Raw genomic sequence first — 18,484 nt, forward strand, 5'->3', positions numbered from 1 at the left:
TGACAGATTTTTTTTTTGTTATACCTTATTTCATTCCATCTAAATTCGATACGAAAAGATATCGCAAAAGTAAATCGAGAAAAGATTCTCAGATATTCGCAAAAATATTTTCTATCGCGAATCTCCTCAACGAAGTGCACGGTAGTAACACTACCGTATACCCTAGCTACGCGTAGATTAAATGTAAAAATATCGGTTCAGTTACTCCGGAATCACAATCAGCACTTTTACCCATCCGGTCATTACTGTGCGGCGAGGGCACCGCGTATATAGAGTCGCGTAGCGTCGCGCCGGCTCGGCGTTGCATGTGCAATCGTGATTTTCTAGCAATAAGCGGAGATTATCGACGCCCGCGCGAGCCGGCAAATCGCGCGAGGAGATCGTGGGACGCCGGTTATCGCTCGTAGATGTTAGCGCGAGCAAGCTTGATCGTTATTAAACACTGCTGCGAATTGAATCGTGCGATTCGTCCGCGCGCTATCGCGCGCCCATACTCTGTCGTACTTAGATATCTATTAGAGGTTCACGATGATTTATTTTTCTAATACCAGTGACGATCGTCCATTTGATTAGGCGATTCGATTGCGAAGAGGAGCAGGGCGACAATTTGGTCGGCGAAGGAAACGCGAGGAGCGTGAGGAAGACGTTCGAGATGTTGACTCGTACCATACCTTCGTACGAAATATATCAGCGAGAGCGACAAATCGTACGATAAGTTGTTGTATCGCGAGATTACTGTTGCACCGATAATGTTATTTTAAGGCCACCCATGTGATATTTTTGTAAGCTGCAGAAAGAAACGTTTTGGTTCACGCTAAAAGTGGTCGAAGAGTTATTTCGCCTTCCGACGAGAGCGAGAGCCGCACCATTTCTTCCTACCGACAGTATTTCTCCACCTCCACCGTCTTCCTTTCATTGTCATGATAACTATCCACGATAACTAGTGAAAGTTCTGTTAATTTAACTTTAATGAGTTTGCCCTGACTTGGGAGGTAATTTGATCAGCAGTTTCTATGCTTTTCATCCATACCAGCCTCTCGCTATCAACTTTTCTGTTTAATATACGGGACGAATACAGATATAGGAAAATCTGTGATTAATTAGCTCAATTTTCGTAGTCCGGAGATATTACAAATAAGGGGTCGGATTATCGTTAGCGTTGCAGTTAACCTCAAGCCCTTCAGATATACTGTATCTGCGGGCGAAACTAAATTATGCTAATATCGATTGATACATTTGATTGATGGCCTGCTTATACAGGTATTACACGGGGTGTCCCGTGAGGAAATGTTGACGTCTACGCCAGGTGATAGTTCCCGACCTACGGAGCCTGCAATCTGCCAATTAATAATCGAGAGACGTCGCGCGAAGGAAAAACAAACTCGAACGAAACGTACGTAAGAAACAAATTCCAGTTAACTAATTGTAAGCGATAAGTCCGCCGATGTCGGTGAGTGAGCTGTAAATTTAGCTCTTATTTGCAACAAAACGCGATTTCTATCGTTTTCCCCGCCTTTCTCGTTCACGGCGCCTTAATTAATCCAAAAATATCGTACGCCTGTAAACGTCGAGATAAATATCGGGCTGGATTTTAACGCGCACGATCGCTATCGCATTCCAAGGCATCGGCGTACCTCTCTTCTCACGCGACACCCTGTAAACGGCATGTGAATTCACGTCTATTGACGAACCGTATCGGCTCGGGGGCGCGCGAGACACGAGAGACGCGTAACAAGGTGAGAAAACGACAGCGAGGACGATCGATTTGCCTTGTTAATTATCGCATTGGAATAGCAATGCACATATCGGCATGTTCGTGTATACATTGGGAGGGGCACCGCAGGCTACACGCCACGAGCGGTTCATATATTTGTAGTACAGAGTCGCACGACATTAATTATCCGATCTCGGCGAGCGAGTAATTTGCCCGTGTGTGTCCCTCTCCCCCTCGTCACGTTTCCTTCTCTCTTTGCCCTTCCACCTAGCCCACAATCTGATCCGGCGATAACCAGTAAGTGCGATACGATACACGAGGACCTTCGGGAATAATGTACACGCGATACAAAAGAGCTGGCGATTAACTACAGTCTGCCACATAAGAACGTCATTTGCATATCTGAAAAAAAATAAATGTTATTTTGCAAAACACACACACACACACACACACGAGATATTTAAAATACACTCTAAGTACTGTCATTTATTTTATATTTACCATACCGAACTATAACTTTATCATTGCGTCGCGTCGATCCCTTCGGGCATATTCTCTGCGAGAAGTTAATGTAATTTCGAGCTAACGACCTTCAAATGATCGTATTGATGGCACGGCTGAATACACGCTTTGCTCGAAGCTTCCTCTTCATGACCAACCATGCGTTCTAGATTGGAATCGCATTAGGCGATTCCGAAGGCCAACTCGAAACGTGGATACCATTTCTGACCTTTCCACTTCGCGACTGTGATGTTCCGGATCGTTATCAGACCATATAACTCGACAACAACGGAGACAGGATGATTTAGTGGCTTAAAAATAGTTGGTCGAGAAGTAAACGCATAATTATATTTAAGGTGGACTTTACTTTACTTGTGAGTTTTTTTAAGATAATAATTCTTTCTTTGGATATACAGACGCGACAGTTTTTGTGCGACTGTATAAAATTCCCCCCGGGGAGAATGTACTCCTAATTCACTTGCTCTGAGTTCCGTTTCAATTAACTGTACAGCAAAGACATGGTAATTAAATGGCGCTCTGTATAAATAATAAAACACTCCCGCTACTTGTTTTCGAGGGCCAAGCTTTCAGCGTTAAGTCGCTAAAGTTCTCGCCACTCCGCGCGCTTCCTTTTACTCTACTTTTGCTTTACTCTCCCGCATCTGCCTCGCAGCTTCACTTCGACGCTCGCGTCCGTTGAGATTTATTTCGCGTATATACTTCCGCCGAGCGCACGACGGAAAAGTTGATGGAGGAACTATGCAGAAAACACATACAGCTGTCGACGGGAGCGGGTGAGCGCGGTAACGTCAAAATTTACACTTTACATTCTGCAAAGTTACAGAACGACGACGAAAGTTACGCTAACCGGTTCATCTTGGGCCGCGCGAGCGCGGCCCAGAGATTGCCGTTTCCTTTCTCGCAATTTCCTTGGCGAGGTAACATGAACGACACAATGCGTTAATATTAAACGTCGTATAACGGGAAATTACAATTTACGGGCGGATTATTATCCGCAGGTGTACGTGTATGCGCGCAGTTGTGTTGTACGTACGCTGCATTACGCGGTCGCACCGTGCACAATAAGCGGGTACGTTTACTTTCGTATATCAGCGACAGCCGAACGTTAACGATCAAACGTCAAAATTGATTTTCCGCGGTGTGATTGGCGGTATTGTCGAAATCGAAATGCGTTCGCGCGAGAGGGACATTTTTGCGCGTCGCGAGCGCGTGGTTAATTAACTGTGTCGATTAATTAGATAGCAGTATCTCCGATATTGGCACGCATGCTGCTGCCGCCGCGTCGCTGCGTTCCATGCAACCAGGCATTTTCCATCCCCGTCGCTCGTAGCGGATCTCGGCTCGCTACGATTCGCATACATTTATCCGCACGTTTCGTCGGACAATTGCTGGGTGTCATAATTATGGGATATTTGGTAATTAAATCGGGAAGGTACGGAGTCTTTGATTTGCAGCTGCGTTTAAAGTTTCAATTGCAATTTCATTTGCGGGATTCGATGACAGTTCGGCATACAACATGTGCAACTTCAAATATTGATAGCTCTTTTGTTGGCCTCTCTCTCCCTCTCTCTTGTGGATACATAATTAAACGATCAATAAATAAAGCGGAATTATAAACTACGCGAGGTCATAATCCCTCGCCATTGAGCGGCCGCGCGCGCTCAAGCCGGTTATCCAGCTCTGGGGATGTGTGAATTTATAATTAGCGCGTCATTTGTTGTAAACCGCAAATGCAATCTCGTATTCATCGCGCAACAACGGAACCATACATTTTTGATGCTCGGCCGACAAATTGACCGGCGCTCTTTGAAATTGCGCTATACGAAAGTAACGAAGCATGTGTGCATCGCCGATACATAATTCATCGACGCGCGCGCGGTAGAACCTATCCTTGAAATTTACATATATAGCCGTCGAAAGATAAACCCGCGCCGTATATACCGTCGTTTTTAACGTTGCCTCGGCACCACCGCGGCACCGGCACCGATTGCGCGTTGTAATTTTCACGCTTGAGGCCACACCACGGTTCGCGCGCGCACCTCGTGTGTATATACATGTGTGTATACGTGTGTTACGTTACGTGCGCGCGTATGGCGCGCGTCGCGATATTTTCGGCATTATGCAAAATGCCAGTCTTTTTTATGATGCTGATATTATCGTGGCATTTTCCTTGGCTCTGTATTCCGTCCGCTGCTGGCAAAGCGTACCGCATTAATTCGGCAGGGCTAGTTTCCGGTGGCGAACCGGGAAATAACAACTCCCCGTCTTTCTGTCCTGAATAAATTTTGCATAAAAATAATTAGGGAAACTCATACGTGCCTCAGAAATACTTTATACGCTGAAGAACTAAATGGGGGCACGCTCACTGTTTATTTCCCCCGATAATGTAGGGGCAGCGCGAAAACAGCCAAACGATATTTGTTCTTTTATATAAATATCAACACATATTTGTTCTTTTTTTACACAAGCTTTAATACACAGAGTGTTTATAAAGGCGCCTTTCGCGCGTTTATTTAGCAAATCCTGCAAAAATAGTGCGATCCTTCGATATTTCATAACCGGAATTTCTTGGGTACCAATGCGAATCAATGTGATAAATCTTGATATACGTGCGTGTGTCTATCGCGTGTACGAACTCTGTCGAATAAAATTTGAATATTAACCCGTGTGTACTACGTGCAATTGAAAGTCGCGCGGCGCATCGAAATTTATTGAACGTCAAGAACTTTTCTGGACTACAGAATCGAGATATTGCGGATCGCTTTTGCGGGACTCGCTAAATAAAATTCATGAAGTCGGGGAATACTTTGGACGGACACGCCGTATATTCGTAGATGACCGTCGTATTATTGTCAAGTATGGCGTACGCCATACCTTTTACGACAGTGCAAAAATTAGAACATCGTGACAGGCGGTAACGATATGTCGAGAGCATGCACGCGAACGTCAATTCAAGGCTATCGCATGCGTGTGGGTATATATACAATATTTTATGTTTTGACGATATCGCGCCGTATAACATAGAAAATCAGTCTGGCGTTTATTGGGGCGTGACAGGCGAGCCTCGCCATCTTGAATAGCATTAAAACGATTTGCAAATGCATCGCGTTATGACATTTTTCCATTAAAGCCCGCCGCGGGCCGCGGGTGTAATTATTTCTGTCGAATCGAGATTGGGGGAAACGGTCGTGGGACACGCAAGCGTGGAAACGCTTCGATATGATTCTCGGAAGATTATTTTATTAAGTCGCCGGATTAGTGACTTACAACCGCAGAAATAGCTCGACCTTAGCTCGCGGCGCGGAGAATAGCGTTATCGGCCAGCGATTTATGGCCATAAAAGTCATATATCTTGAAAGGTTGAGTAATACCCTCGCGTCCCGTTCGCGCGCTCGTATAAGTGCGAGACACGTTAAGAACGCGTAAGTCTAACGCAGCTGTGACATTTGTCGCTTTGTAGGTTTAATCCTTGACGAGTACGGATCGATGTACATTCATTCATCCGATCGCACGCACGTTTTTCCGACTTTCATTAAGGGAATTCCCGTTGAAAGAGTAACAGAAGTAACGTAACAGCGCCATTTGATCGTGTCGCCGCGCCCGCCGGGGGGCCAAATGACCTCGCGGTGAAAACGAAACGACCGTATCTATCGGTAATTGCATTAGGAGTCAATAGTAATTCCACGTCTATCGTCGGGACGCGGACGATCCGTTCCGGCGCGGTTCTGGGTCGATCTACTGGGCGGTCCCGGGGAAGCATATCTATCGCGATAGAAAAAAGAAACGCGTGGACAGGCGCCACCGATAGGCGATGCGATGGGATTCGAGAGAAGAGAAAAGATCGTGTCCCGCGGGAGCGATCAAATTATCGGGGAAACGTACTTCAAAGGACCGACCCTTCGCCCTCTCTCGCTCCTTTTCCCTCTCCATTTCCCCTCTTCCTGCGACCCTCCGCAGCGCGGAGAGGAGAGCGCGGTTAAATTGTCGCGGTAAAGATCGCGAGCGAAGCGAAGTGAAGTGAAGTGGATAGCGACGCGGCGCGCCAGTGGTGCCTAAATGGATGAAAGCGGAATTCCCGAATCAAAATGTTTTCTCCGTCTTTTTTCCACGATTACCCGCGTAATCTCACGAATCGATTAATGTAACGTCGTGACAAAACATTTGCGAGTGGTATTCGCGACGTAGCGTTCTCGCGGCAGAAAATGCCACGTAAATGAGCAGCTAATGTTTCGTGAAATTGTTCCCCAATTATTTAATTATGTTGAAAATTATTCCTGGAAAATGAGAAACGTAACATTTGCGGGCAAAGTTAAAAGGGCTGTTACGTATTTTTTTATTCAATTTTACATAATTTCCCATATTGTTGCAATGAAATGTCACGATCTTTCGTTAAAGCACGTCGAAATAAAATGGTTTTTACAGATAGCTATACTAACATTTTCTTTGATATTTCTGACAGTTTGACGTTCCGTCCGTATGCGACAGTCATAACAATTTGTACGCAAAAGAACAGAGTATTTTATAAACGACGTGAACTAGTTCAAGCTGGAAATAGTCGAGAATAATTTGCAGTTCAAGATGATATGATCTTTTTATATCGTCGGTCTCGCTGCATGACGAGCAAAAGAAATAATAAAAAATATATATTTAATGTGCAAACGCATAGAGAAAGAAATAGAAATAGAGGGAGAGACAGAGAGAGAGAGAGAGAGAGAGAGAGAGAGAGAGAGAGAGAGAGAGAGAGAGAGAGAGAGGGAGGGAGAGAGGGAGAGACATTAATAGGGATTGTCGCTTAATAATCAGTTTATTTTGTCAATGTATCACGTTTGCTCGATGTAAGCCCAATATAATGAAGCAATTATAACATTGCAAGGTTTCGCCCGCAAAATCCCTCTTAGGCACCACTGCGCGGCGCGCGGTGGGCAAAGCGAAGTCGGAACGTGAGGTCGCGCGGCGGACCCGATCGAGCCTCTTTCTACTCACTAGCGGCAGGGATGCTTGCGGCGCACAGAGGGGGTGTACCGGGGGGGTTGAGGGAGGAGGAGAGTACGGGGGAAGGGGGGACGGGGAAGAGGAGGAGGGAGACTGCCGCGACAGGGTCGGCGGGGCGCAGAAGAGGCGGGGGCAGAAGAGGGGGGTAAACGGAGCACCTTCGCGAGGGAATGGGGGTGCTCCGGGGGACGAAGGGGGTGTAGTCGCGGGAAGGTTGGCAGAGTGGAAGGATAGTCAAGTAGAATAGTAGGGGTAGGCGGAGGGGGTTGGTGGCGCGGGCGAGAGGGGTTGCCGCGAGTTCGGTGAGCCCGCAGTTCTCAGGGTGGCTCGTCAGTTCGGCGGACGACCGTGCGAGAGCGCCGTCGTGGCGGCGTGATCGATCCCTATCGCTCTCTGTCCGCGGCGGCATTCGCGCGCCCGCACCCCCGATAAGCGGAACCCGTGGTCCGCGGTGGAAACTCCTCGAGGGAGAGAGCAACCCCGTCGTGCGCGCGAAGGGCGTCACAAATTGCTGTCGTCGTGGCGATGACGTCGCGCCGCCGACGTCTGGTGGCCGTTGCGACGTCGCCAGCCGCCGAGTAGTAAGGCCGCACTACAGGCGCGACGACGCCAGCCAAGCAGCCTGAAACGGCCTTCCGACGGCGCGTGGACGCGGCGGCGACGGCGGGGAAACCCCCTATCGACCCTATCCGCGGCGGCTGGCTAACCTTGCGGCCCGTCTCTAGACGTCCTATCTATACGGCCAAGGTGCGTCTCGTTTCTCGTGCGTATCACGCGATCCACGATTTTCGGGATACTCGTGCGTCCACGAGCCGTCGTGCGTGCGACCGAATAACCCTGCATCGCTCGCACCTTCCCCGCCCGCGGACCTTGATCCACGTTGACGCGTCTAACCCGGTCAATCACCCGCTTTGGCACGCGCAAACCCGTTGAGCTTGCCTGTCAGCCAGCCAGCAGCCAGCGGTCGGTGGCGGCGGTCGGTGTCGCGGTCGGAGCCGCGCGCGTCGAGTGCCGGTCGAGCTTGATCGAGCCTCAACCGCGTGCGTCCACGGGAGAAGTGACGCCAAGTGTCGAAGCTGCGGCTCGCTCGCTCTCGCTGTCGCTCTCACTCTCGCTCTATTCCTCTCTCTCTACTCGTGGTGTGCTCCGCAGCATCGTACGTGCGTGTATGCGTGCGTGCGGCGAACGCAGACCCGCATCTCGGCGAGAGCACACAAATCAATTTCGCCGACAACCACAGCGGAGGGGATTGTGCGTCGCTCTTTCAGATCGCGATCGCACGCTTGGCACGCCGATTGTACGGGGGATCGAGAACCGTGGGGTAGCTGAAAATTACATTCCGCACGGGTCCCGCGAGAATCCCGTGAAGGCGCGCGCGAGATGATTGGTCAACGCGGCCGGCGGCGGGCCGTAATTAATTTCTCCGTTCTGTTCGGCAATATTACATAGTCTGGTTGCCGATATTAGGCAGCCGAAGGTCGGTTCGAGAGAGGGAGAAAGAGAAAGAAGGAGCGATCGGGCCGAGAGTGAGATTACATCGCAAGGGGGTAGAAGTAACACACTCGGTGTGTGTGTGTGTGTGTGCGTGCGTGTGTATGTGTGTGTATGTGTGTGTGCGACGGACAATCTTTTCCCCTTGCACGCGCGAACCAGCGGGATAAGCTCTCGCGTTCGACGACACTATCGTAATCAGTTAATTTCCGGGCGTTAAGCGGTTTCGTCGGCCGGCGAACTGGAGATATTCGGAACGGCGAGCGCGAGATACACCGTGTATGACAATTCGGCGGCGGCAGGTGCGCGGGATAATCGCCGGCGGTGCTATCGCGATCAATTCCTTCCCGGGGACTGTGGAGGGCTCTTCGCGCCTCTTCGTCGTTCACGGGCAATTACAGGATCGGCTACGACACGCGAGAGAGCGCAGAACGCAAGAAGAGGAATCGAGAGCGATTGCGGATCGATACGGTACGTCTCAGTTTGAGGTATACCTCTGGACTTCGTCACTGTCGCGTGTTAAACGAGATTGGAATTTTTTTTTTCGTTATATCAATCCGATAAGATTAAAAAAGATTTGAAAGAGAGAGAGAGGGAGGGAGAGAGAGGGGAGGGGGAGGGGGAAGATAGAAAACGTCAGTATTAGATCTTTCGGTACTGCCATTACCGTACCTTGAAAAGTTGAAAATTCGATCTTGATAGTTTCAAAAAGAGTAAGGCAACCAAAGTTGGAATTAGATTCCTAGACTTATTATTGCTGTACTTGATATGAACGCGGAAACCGGGTCGACAGTATTTGTGCACGGAATTAGTCATATTGAAAATTCGACGTTGTTACATTTGAAAATATTAAAACTCGATTTTGACGCATATCCAAAGGGTAAAAGGATTAAAACCATAATCAATTTTGTGGTCATTGACACTCACATGCGTGCGGGCGCAAAGCCTCGATATTTGCGTTAATTGTATTATAATTAAACAAATTTCGCATTATTTCACTGGTACTGCGCATTGGCGTCCTACGATGTCGCATGATAGCGCGCAATAACGCGAGAGTTCGATTAATTCTAATGCAATTAACATAAATATCGGGGCGTTGCACCGGCGCGATCGCAAGCGCGAGTATATCTTTCGCCTTGTTTCGCGGATGTTTTATTAAATTTTATAGTTACGACACAATTGCCGTTGCTGATGATCGATAGATACATGTTCCACTGGAAAACCGGATCTGAAAACGGAATAAAAGATAAATATCGCGCCTTAGGTGAGCACTCGCGCGATCAAAGGTGAGGAACGCGCGGCGTATATTGCGAGCGAGCCTATTTTTTAGCAGAGTTAATTAGTCGAGACACACGCGCACACGCTCTCAATTCTATCTGTTTAATCTATCTAATTACTCCATGACGAAACGTAATGAAATTATGAATGGATTAAGCAGCGGTGCGACAGAGCCGTTCCATGTCGCCTTAATTAAGTCGCGTGACGCGGGTCGCCGCGAGTTAAGCCATCCCTTCTCCTGAAGAAAAAAGAAAACTTTCGATTATCAATGGCCATAGTTTTCGCAAACCCTCCCTGAGAAACTCGGAAACGAGCGGGACACGCGGGACGAGGGACGACGGAGAAACTTGTTCTTTAACCGCGACAGTACAGCTTTTGTACTGTATTTAAATTCAATGTCATGCGCGTATTCTTTGAATACACTTGGATTATTTTAATCTCTTCGCCGTTTCCGACGTTGAATTCATTTCGCGAACAAGAGCTCCGACAAGGATTACGCGCGTTTCTCGTCTGTCTTGAAAGCGCAACGTGTGTACACGGCCGCGCGTAATATAGTGTATAACGCCCGGGAGATCGAAGGGCCGAACAATCGCCTCCCGGCGCGATTCGCGGAACGGGTTTTGATACCATTCGACAAGTGTATTACCGCTCGCGATAAGTCGCAGAAATCGAGATTGCCCCGGGCTGTTCGCTCGGGAGACGGTACATGAATGCCCATTGTCCGCGATATCTATCTTACAAACGATCACGTCGACGAGGATCGTTCAACACTGCCCGACTCTTAAACCCTACTCGATCATGGACGTACTTTATCTCTCCATTTACGATAGGTAAACACGTAGCTTCAAAATTATGACATCGGTACTATTTTCTGATTCATATATACATGCATATACATATATGTATATCGGTTCAAAATTAATATATAGTGGGTACAGCCGGGAAGAGGAGGACCCATGAATACGTTATCAGCTTTTCAATTTTCAAGAGTCTCTTTAAAAGTCTTGCACGAAAAAAAAAGTTCCTCCATGCTCTCCCTTTTTCGCGAGAGAGCGTCGCCTTTTGCATTCCTGATTCGGAGACACTCTGTATTTTCTACACAATATAACCCAAATAGATTTTACACATTCGGCTTGAAGTAATTTCTTTTGTAAATAAACATTACGGAGAGACGAAGAGACAGCGTGTAATTGAAGATAAGCAAAGCGGATGAAAGAGCATGAATCGCTTTCGTCCGCGTCGAAAGATTCTCAAGAATGTTCTAAGGTGTCTGTAGCCGTGCGGAAACAATATTCGCAAAGAATGGGAATCTTCCTTTCTATAAATAGAAGAGGGGCACCGAGAAGGGTTAAAGTGAGCGAGCTAAACTAAACGGTGACGCGCATGACTGGTCGGCTCTGAGTATAGCGTCGCCGCGCACACTTGGTCAATTTTTTACTGCTCTCGGACTGCCCTCGAATTTGTTTTTGGGATCAATAGGAGGGAGCGCGTGGCGGGTTTATTCTGTAGAAGTATCCTCCCCCGGACCTACTTCCTACAGAGGGGCGAGGAGAGGGAGAGAGAGAGAGAGAGAGAGAGTGAGTAATTCGGCGCGACGGCGGATTTTCGGAGAAAACAAATTCCAAGGCGATGGACGGGACGATCGTGTGTGAAAAATTGACAAACTACGCGCGACTGTTCGCCTCGCTCCACTATTTTTCAACCCCGGCTCGACAACTAGCGTTTTATTTTTGACAGTTTCGTTATTCGATATTGATCAAGCGGTGCGGAGTGATAGTGCGGCCGTGGCGGCCGGTACGACGGGATTAATTATTTAGAGACAATCGGTTTCGCGGCGATTTATATTTCCCATGGGTCAAAGGGCGTGCAATATGCATGCACTCGCATGTATAAATGTAGCCTACCAAAAACCAATAGCAGCAATATTTCTCCAACTTGCTGGTAGCCAGCCGTAGTATAAGCCATAGGTTTAGTAAAAATTTATGGATTTCGCGCGCCGCGGCTCAGATTTATCAAACTTAATAAGATGCATTGTCTTTGCGAGAAAGCGTTTACAGATTCGCAGTTATATGCGGGTCTTCATCGTTTTGTTTCGTGTATAAAACGCACGCTTAAAATCTCGACATTTCATAGAGTCGGATTTCGTCGATAAAAATACTTTGACCTTTTTTTTGTTAACGATCGCAACGGTGGAATCGTGTTTCATCGAAACACCGCAGTGCTTGAAATTTCTATCGAATATTACACGCAGAAACAGAATGAGAGAGAATGAGAGAATGGGAGAGAAAGAGAAACGTTTCAACGGGCAAGGGGTCGTACGGGCCCGCGTAACTAAACTACGCTCGCGTTCAATATCTCGATAGCGTAATAAACACTGCCGGAGCTAAATTGAGAAAATTATATTCCTCTTCCCGGGGTGAGCGCTTTCATATTATCGAAGCTGAAAAGGCGGCTAAGTGTTTGTGTACCCTGAAGATCCCGGGAGCGCTGACAGTGGCACACGGCACCTCCGCCGGAGGTATTCCCTCGGTTAAAGTGGCTGTGCGCGCGCTGAAGAGGATACCCCGGGATAGTGCCGGAGCGCGGGAAATGGAGGGTTGAACTAACAAACCCTCACCCGTTCCCCCTCGGTAAAAACTTTGAATGCCACGAGGTATCCGGAGCCCCGGAAAAGAGAAAAATTACTCGGTCGCAACAAGAAGTAATCGTCTTCGTCCTCGTCGTTATAGTGCGACGTGAGTTAAAAATAGACACTGACACCTTGGAGAATAGTCATCTCTCGGAAAAGTCTGAATAGCGGGACGCAAAGAGATGTAATACAGGGAGGGAGAGGGGGAGGGGGGAGGGACCGGAAGAAACTCGCGGAAAATTGTTTTCTCCGACACGATTCTTAGTAAGAGTAAGCGCGCCCGCGTTGTTTACCGTTCCAAACGCGGTGGATCCCTCGTGCACCCTTTGTCATCGAGGAAGCCTAAGGGGACTTCGAGAGGGGGATGTTCCGCGACCGGAAATTGAACACGACCGTTTACGACTGTGTAATAACTGGCTTCGTACCGGACCACTTAAACAGCAATTGTAGGTCATCTCGACGAGGCACTTGGCACGACACAATACTGCTCTCTCTCTCTCTCTCTCTCTCTCTCTCTTCCTCCCTCTTTCTCTTCATGTAGAGAGCCGAAGCTACTGGTCGAGATTGTTGACAATGAGACAGGAAAGTGGCTCTCGAACGAACTCATTGAGAACTAAACGCCGACGAATAACGATTCGCCCGTGAAACGGAATCGCCCGATGGCCACAACGATACGAACGTGATTAAAAATGTATCGACGTTACATTTAACCTTTAGAGACCCGGGAGACGTTGTGTAACGTCCGGCTCGCACGCCACCCTTTATTTCCTCATTCGAAATTCTCGCGATCAACAGATTTAGTACGGCTCCGGTATGACCGGCGTAATTAACTCTTGCAAAAACTCTTACAGCCATACGGTTTGCGTAATTACGTTATCACCTTAATAAGTCTTCGTCTGGAAAGGTCCGAGGCAAAAAGCGAATAGGATATTGAATTATTTTAAAGTCCCTTCCATCTCGTTAACGCTGTGAGATGAGCGACGTTTCAATGGCCAGGCGGAGTAATTTATCTTCAGTTCTGTATTAATATTACATTCGAAATAAGATCGCGGATTCCTGATTAGATCCTTGACCCAAACTTTAAATTTCATCGCGCATCATTGTAGAAACTGCGACGAACGTCTCGGACAGAGCTTTAATAAGATCGCGTTCTACGTCGGACTAGAACATTGACGTATATGTACGGTTCTAAAAGGTAGCAAGTCAACTGGGAATGCATCGATCGTCATTTCAAGTACTGCACGAGGTCGTTCTACGAGCCGTTCTTGACGCATCGGCCAATCGCGACGACGATCGAAGCGCGTTTCAAATTTTATAGCTCTAATTTCGCGGAAGGTCTGATTGGCTTGAAATGCTTTTCATGTTCAATCTTTCGGTAGAGAGATTTCTTGACTTTGAATCTAAGAACCTCGAGAAAGAAAGAGAGAGAGAGAGAGAGAGACAGAGACAGAGAGAGAGATTTGATTTATTAAAAAAATTTATTTATTTTATTATTAAATTCTCTCTTTTATATCCTTTATATCTTTAAATAATAATTTTGTTATTAAGAATAAAGATTTTATCGTTAACAATATAAAGAGTCAATTTTAAAAATAAAGTGAAGTAAATTAAATACAATAGCTTATTGCTTGGTACGAGTGGTCGATTATTACTGTAGTTTTCTATCTCTCTCTCTCTCTCTCTCTTTCTCGTAGTTTCGCCAGGATTAAAGTTATTGTCCAACGTAACTTGGAAATCTTGCCAGGACGAAATGGTCGTCCCGCTAATGTCACCACGCGACCCACCCAACTTATCAGGTTCCACATAGTTTCAAAGAAAGTTTGCAACGCATACATTTTTACGATTCTTCGTAATGCATATACACTTTTATGGAAGTTCCGCTCGAATTTAAGGGAAACGCGCGAAACCACGCGGATGTTTATCAAGTGGGAAGTTTGTCTCGCTATAATAAAAGCTGACGGCCAGAAAAAAGAGGAGACCGAAGGTCTCTCCTGAGGGAAACTTGTGGGTGTCCTCCTTCCCGAAGTCGGGACGGTCATGTTAGAGTAAGGAGGTATTCCCTGCAAATTTAATGGCGGATAGAAGTCCGCAGACGTCGACTTTCTTCACCCTTTCCTTTCACATCCCTCCCCCGTTCACCTCTCGCCGTTGCGCATCTTTACTCTTCTCGCGCCGTGCCAATCCCCATAAAAAATGTTTGCGGCACGATCTCGTCAGCCTTTTGAGTTATTAACACCTGCGAGATCGCTCGTCCTGATCCTCGAGCATAATTCATCCTGTGGGCATCGCGCGTTGGCAGATCCGTTTCACACATTCCCGAAATACTGTGAGCGGCTTTTCCTCCTTCCTCTCTTGCCTTGCCTCCGTCTCTCCCTCCTTTCTCTTCCTCTCACGTATATACGCACTCGAACATTATAGTTGCATCAACCTCAAATCCATGTTCATTATGGATAGATTCCTAAGCCATTAACATCCCTATAATCTTACCCGTTCCGAACAACGCCATCAATCCTCTCTGCCCTAAGCCACCCCTTTCCATCTCAATTTTCCCGATCATCCCTCACCGTTCGGTAATCCTGTAAAATGATAATGCGACGGTGTTGCTGGATTCGGTGAAATAATAGTCCGTCAGCGTTATATTAATTAACTCACGTACGGGGCCGGGAAGCTATATTGATATGATAGCCACGAGACAAGTATTTTTCATTTTATGCGCGTGCACATTTTTCCCAAGCGACAATTTCTTTTATCAGACTGAGATGAAGGAGAGAAAGAGAGAGAGAGAGAGAGAGAGAGATGTAGTTCTTGCCTCTGGCTCGGACGTAAATAGATTTATTTGATTCCGTCTGTGATCGGAGATGTTTTCTCGCACGTTTTCCAGGGAGCGGACACTACGGAAGAAGAAGTGAAAAAGTTCACGTGGCGTGCCATCGGCAAACATCCGAGACGACGTCGGGGAAGTGTACGACGCCGGCGACCTGCGATTGCTAAATTCCCGCTAGCCCCGAGGATATGTTATTTCTGAAGGCGCAGGTTCGCGTCGCGCGGATCAAATGCGCCCGCAATGGCGGCGGAAAGTGGGCCAGGTCGGCTGTCGGAGCCGGTAAGTTAACGGCGACAATGTAAAGCGGTTTCATCCCTTTGCCCGGTTCGATATATAGCGCTTCGCGGCTGCGGGATTAAACTTTAGATAGAATCTCGAACTTTATTTATCTACTTTGATAACGCGCGAGAGACGAAGTGATACTATATATACCGAAAATGACACCGAACGAGATAAAGCTTTAATTTCGGATATGAGGTACGATAGCAACCGCCAACGGCGACACGTATAGTGTAATAGATCTCTAAAGAACGAAGAGAACTTGCTTCGTAAGAGAGACTTGACATTTTTTTTTTAAAGTTAAGTTAGAAGAATATTTTTTTAGGAGAATAAATTTTTCGCAGAGGTATGCATGACCCATTTGCCCGCCTGTAAACACGTCACGAACGTATGCGAGGGAAGCGCGTCGCGCGAAAATTAAGGTCAGCGGTTTAAAGGTACCCCCACGTGCTTGGAGGACAAGATCTCTCGTGCTCCGATTGCTTCATTAATCCTCATTATTCTTCGTTAACCTTGCTCGTGTTCCTCATTAATCTCCGTTAATCCTCCGGCGGAGCTATCGCCAACGCCACTCCTCGTCGGGAGCAGGCGAGGCAATGAAACTGATAATATTCTTGATTCACTTCGCGCCCCTTTCCTTCGCGACACTATGGCGCTCTAATCTGGCAAAACAAATAACTAAGTTGACTCGGAGCTTGTTTGTAGATGCAACTGGGAGACGTCAGTTGCGGCAGCGATGAGACACGAGCGACGTTGAGGTGCGATCGTCTGGAATGAGGCACTGAGATAAAGAGCCCAGAGTGCATTACCGATGAGCGCGCGGCGCTTATGACGCGGAGAGATCTCGCGCCGGTTGCAGACCGCGAGCTCGAAAACTCGAATTCACGATAAAGGTAAAACGCAAAGGTACGTGCCCCTCGCGAAATATCGGCAGCTCCCGTTGCTGTCGTCCTCATATCGGATGTCGAGCGCACAAAGCCCCGCGGCTTTCCGCGACGAACCGCGATCTGTCCGTTTAATCGGACTTGGTTGAATTCGCGGAAACGCGAGTCGATCGACTCGTCGCTGTTGCGAACGTATCGAGAATACTCGGACACTTGGCGAAATCTCTTCGATCCCGAGCCGATTCCGCGTCGTGACGTTCAATGCGTAATTATCACGGATTATTCTCGTGAGTGGAGTCGCGCTCCGATCCCGCGGTGGTTGGTCGACGCGGAATGCGACGCGCGTTACCTCGAGAGCGGAAGCGATCGTCGTAACAAAATCGATCGCACCTGATCGCGCCGGCCGGTACGCCGTGTCGAGTGTGCCCTGCACCTTCCAGCGTCGTTTCTTCCGTCATGCGAGCGGAAGTCGGTGGCCGTGCGGCGACGAGCGTCGCGCGGGACTTCTCGTCGGGTGTCCTGTACCCGGTGACCCGGGTGAGCACGAGATGAAAGTGCGCGTCGCGTTCACATCGCGGGATGTCGTCGGGACTGACTGGATGAAAGGGAGAGGACGGGACGGGATGAGGACAGCCGGGGAAATGTCCGCGGCGATCGGCGCCGCGGGCGGTAGGACGAGGAGTCGTTCGGTGATGCTGCTGGTCGCGATCGCGTGCTGCTGCTGGTTGCTGCTGATCGGCGAGTGCGCCAGCCAGAAGCCGATCAACCTCGGCGGCAGCAAGAAACGCGACGTCTACATCGCCGGCTTCTTCCCGTACGGCAATCACGTGCCGGAGGGTCACATCGGCCGCGGAGTCATGCCCGCGGTGAAGCTCGCGGTGGAGCACATCAACGAGCACCCGACGATACTCAGGGACTATCGGCTGCACATGTGGTGGAACGACACGGAGGTGAGTAGTCCCTGTAAAATACGGCAAATTCCCTGAACGCTAGTTAGCGAATCCCTAAATGTGGATTTATCTCTCTTCTACTTTTTCAATAAGAATACCTGTTCTTTTCTGGGACGCGATGGTTATACGCTCTTTCCTTTTTGTCTTTCTTTTTCCTTTTTTTCCAATTATCCTCCTTATACGTTGTTGAAGGCAAATTCTTTTTCATTATTATTTGATTACGGACCCGCCCGAGTCTTTTGCCGTATAGTTACAAGCGTTATCGCACAAAGATCGTTGGAGATTAATAAATTACTACCTCGCTTATAACTTCTTCCATTACTTCAAATATATTTCTGACAATCTTGCTTAGATTAAGATTAATAATTGAGAATTCCCAGTCGTTATAAATAAATAGTGATATTTAATAGCAGTAACGTGGGGGGATATACTTGAGGCCACTAGAGACTTCGCACGCCCGGCTGCGCAACAGAAATAACGTATCCAATCGAAAATTGATAAATTATTCGTAGATTTGGATATTTATATCTTCTTTCGTCATTCTCCAAATATATATTTCTCAATCTCAATTAAATTGAAAACGGTTACTGATCAGAATTTTTGAAGATTTTTCCTCTTAAAATGTCATGACTTTTATTCCTCATTTTTTCTGCTTTCTATTGAAATGCAAAGGATTTAATTTGATACGTAAGGGAAAAAGCAGTACGTATCATGAAATTTTATTTCATTTTTAATAACCTGGAAACTTCCAATTTCGGTAAATGTATTTAATGAAACATCAATTTGTAAGAGATTCAATACTCTATAACGTAGCGAAGTGGAGATAAATGTAGCGAGTTTTTAAATTTCCTCTTAAAAGAAAATCACGCAAAGCACTTTAAAAATAATTTTAATATGAACCATCGCATAAAATTGCAATAA

At 47.4% G+C, this 18,484-nt stretch overlaps 1 protein-coding gene across 1 annotated transcript; it reads left to right on the plus strand.

Annotated features, from left to right (window-relative positions):
- Nucleotides 1-17,236: 17,236 nt before the first annotated feature.
- LOC105448364 lies at nucleotides 17,237-17,599 on the plus strand. Its single transcript, XM_011686886.1, has one exon. It carries the CDS (start codon nucleotides 17,237-17,239, stop codon nucleotides 17,597-17,599), a length of 363 nt encoding a protein of 120 aa, XP_011685188.1.
- The last annotated feature ends 885 nt before the right edge of the window (nucleotides 17,600-18,484 follow it).

The sequence above is a fragment of the Wasmannia auropunctata genome, unplaced genomic scaffold, assembly GCF_000956235.1.
Source record: "Wasmannia auropunctata unplaced genomic scaffold, wasmannia.A_1.0 LD336088.1, whole genome shotgun sequence".
NCBI lineage: Eukaryota > Metazoa > Arthropoda > Insecta > Hymenoptera > Formicidae > Wasmannia > Wasmannia auropunctata.

Coding starts and splice junctions, on each gene's coding strand:
- LOC105448364 (XM_011686886.1), top strand. CDS start 17,237: ATGAGGACAGCCGGGGAAATGTCCGCGGCGATCGGCGCCGCGGGCGGT.